General features: G+C 32.1%; 1 protein-coding gene across 1 annotated transcript; it reads right to left on the bottom strand.

Annotated features, from left to right (window-relative positions):
* Positions 1-3,180: 3,180 nt before the first annotated feature.
* Positions 3,181-3,537, bottom strand: LOC143584607 (uncharacterized). Its single transcript, XM_077066623.1, has one exon. The coding sequence runs from the start codon at positions 3,535-3,537 to the stop codon at positions 3,181-3,183; it is 357 nt and encodes a 118-aa protein (XP_076922738.1).
* Positions 3,538-3,744: the final 207 nt, after the last annotated feature.

Below are 3,744 nucleotides of genomic sequence, written 5' to 3'. Positions count from 1 at the left end.
AACCCCCTTATGACATAGAGATGATCTTTTGTTTTCGTTGGATACCAGTAAGTAACTATGATTGCTTTTCTACGTCTAACATCTTAAATTCCATTGCTTTATAATCTTTTAGTTTATTTGGTAATGGCTAGATTGTTTGAATTGGTGATCCTAGAATTAAAGCTACAGTGCTCTTTGAATATCCTTCTTGTCTTAGTAAATCACATATATGTAATAAATTAAAGTTTTGGAAATTGTATTGACGTATAGTATATCACCTTGGATAACACAAACAAACGTATATGCATGTGCTACTTGGTGCGAAAACATGATATGGTTTTCATGGGGATGCATAAACAACTATCATAACTGGAAATAATATAATCTGTAATGTGAGTTGTTTGTTGTATTCGAAAATGTAATATGAAATGTTATTTATTTTAAGTCTATGTGTTACGGGATCAGGAGGGGCACCAAGGTGAACACCGCCACACACCATGTGCCAAAGGGAGTTAAAGGATCCCTACCACGGTTGTCATGGGCGCTAAGGGAGAAAATGAGCATTTTGGGTATTGGGTCAAATGGTCCTTTTAAATGTTTTCATTTTTCTTAGTTAATAATGTGTTCATCTACAAGTACCACTTTAAATCTCAATCTAATAATCAACCAATATTCTCACAAGTCTTTTCTGCACAGCTACTTTTTTATATTTTTGTACAATGTTTTGAACTATAAATTCTCTTGACACGTTATATAGTCCAATTTAAACAACATGCATTAATGGGTACATGGTTTATGTTTTGAAACTTTATAAATTTTGTTTTGTAGCCTATATACATTTTAGTATTACATGTTTTGAAACTTTATAAACTTGATTCGGTTATTTATTTGTTCATCATTAGCATCCTAACCCGAAATCATAAAGTCTAAACATTATTTAGACATATTTATTAGATAAATTCACACATATTAGAAACTATTTAACCAGAACTAAACCGATGTACACGAACCTTGATACAATAGCCTGATCAACACCCTTAATATGATTTAATACGTTATCATATGATATGTTATGATATGGATGATATAACGTGGCATTCTAAAATATGATATGATATTGTATTGTATGATACGTTACGCAATGATTATATTATATTATATTATATCACATGGTATGGTATGGTATGGTATGGTATGGTATGGTATGGTATGGTATGATATGAAGGTACGATATAGTAAGGTACGGTATGGTATGGTATGGTACGGTACAATATGATACGGCAAATGATCCGTTATTATGCATTGTAGTATGGTATGGTATGGCTATGGTATAGTATGGTATGGTATGGTACGGTATGGTATGATTTGTTACAATATTTTATGATATGCTTGGATATGGTATGCTATGTTTTGATACGGTATATAGTATGATTATACGCTATGATACGATACGATACGATATGATATGACATGATATGACATGATATGATATGATATGATATGATACGGTATGGTATAGCATGGTATGATTATACGCTACGATACGATATGATATGATACGATAAGATACGATACGATATGATACGATATGATATGATACGATACATTATGTTACAATGATATAATATGATATGATACGATATGATAAGATATGATACGATACGATATGATACGATATGATATGATACGATACGATACATTGTGCTACAATGATACGATACGATACGATATGATATGATACATTATAAGGCCCAAAACCTGTCACCTTACTAACAGTTGGATTTACACTTGAACACAACTTAATTATCATAGTTTACAAAAACTTTTGCGGAATTTTATTACATTTGTGATATAGTAAATAAGTTAATGAATTTTGGTTTACATAACGTATTTAGAAAAAAAAAACTATGATAATATGAATGTCAACCGACTTATAAATGGAATGAAGTTAACATCGCTTTATTTAATTGGGGCGAACTTGTTATCCTAAATTTGCATCATCACCTAACCCAGATATGAGGTGATTTATTAAAAGAAAGTCTATCTTTTCTTTTCTATCCACGAAGCTGTGATACAGACATGTAGAAATGAAGTATACCCTAGTCATGATATTGTGAACTTTGTACGTGCTTAATAAAAAAACACCGTATTTGCAGCCCGTAGATATAGGTTGCCTTGACCGGCCACGTAAAACCTCATGTCCTGTTTATTTATTTTCGTGTGTGCTCGTGTGTTGTATTTATACTCTGTTACATAACTCTAAGAGACACTTTTTGTCTCTATTGACCCTTTTTCCTACAAACAAATTGGTAATTCAGGATTACTTTATTTATAAATAACATTGATGTTCTATCGGGAGTGGCAACCCAACATCAACCACCAAACCTCCCTTATAGCATAGGGATGTTCTTTTTGTTTTCGTTGGATACCAATAAGTACGATTGCTTTTCTACGTCCACTGCCCGATACTTCATAATATTTTTTTTATTTGGTGATAGCTAGAATATTGGAATTGGTGATCTTAGAACATAAGCGACGATGATCTTGGAAGCTCCTTCTATTGTAAGTGAATCACCTAAGTAATCAATTACGGTTTTTTGAATCTTCATCTTTGTTTGTGGTATCTGCATTGATGTATGGTATATCACCTTGAATAACAAAATTATATGTATTCATGCTATTTGGTGCAAAAACATGATAGTGTTTTGGCGGGGATGCATAAAAAATTTTCGTAATTGGAAATATTTTTAAATATAATATGTAATGTGATTTGCTTTTAATATTTGAAAATGTAGTATTAAATGTGATTTATTCTTAAAGTCCACGTGTTATGGCATCAGGAGTGGTGCCAAAGGCAGCCACGTTAGCATGTTTTCACAGTGAACGCCACCACAAAGTGGCGGATCTTGAACATCTAGTATGAATGTGTTGAAATTCCCATACTTCTATGTTTTGGGTCGGCAATCCAGTTCGGATCAGGTCAAACAATAAAAACTATATTCAATCATTCAACTCAAATACCAATTCAATAATTTAAATTTACATTCAATAATTTAAATTTACATTCAATAATTCAAATTACCATTCTTACATAAAATCATCATCATCATTCTTACATAAAAGAAATCAATATTTTAAACAAACACAAACAAGATGCAAGGAGAAGGATGAGTACCTGAAAATGAATAAAAACTCAGCCCGTCAACCTTTAAGCTCTTTGAAATCATCAATTATAGATGTTGAATCAAAACTTCCAGCAAGTTCTTTTTCGATGTAAATCACCAAGTTATTCACGGGATAATCATCGGACATCTTATTGCGAAGACGATTCTTGAATATTTTCATTGCTGAAAATCCCCTCTCCATTGTTGCGGTAGAAACCGGAAGTGTCAAGATTAGCCGAATCACTCTATCAAGCAAATAATATTCATCACGTAATTGAGTTTCCACAAGACTTTTGCATAGATCAACAATAGATGATGCACTACTTAGCTTGGGATTATTTGGCATATGAAAATTAAAATAATTCAATTGAACTCGTAATTGAATTCCGGCCATTTGCTCTTTATTTTACTCATCCCGTGACTCATCAACCATGACACAAAAGAATAAATCTCCCACTTCACTACGAATATGCTTGCGCACTCTATTTGCAACAATACTAAGAATTTGTTTTGAATATCATGAGAAGTATAATTTGAATTATACGGGGTATTTTCTAAAATAACACCTGCAACTTTATCATTATAAGAGGCTAGAAGTTTT

Source organism: Bidens hawaiensis, unplaced genomic scaffold, assembly GCF_021521415.1.
Source record: "Bidens hawaiensis isolate Kalapana, Puna unplaced genomic scaffold, B.hawaiensis_p1.1 tig00033199_1, whole genome shotgun sequence".
NCBI classification, from domain to species: Eukaryota; Viridiplantae; Streptophyta; class Magnoliopsida; order Asterales; family Asteraceae; genus Bidens; species Bidens hawaiensis.
This window is presented reverse-complemented; position numbering and strand designations above follow the sequence as displayed.

Coding starts and splice junctions, on each gene's coding strand:
- LOC143584607 (XM_077066623.1), bottom strand. CDS start 3,537: ATGGCCGGAATTCAATTACGAGTTCAATTGAATTATTTTAATTTTCAT.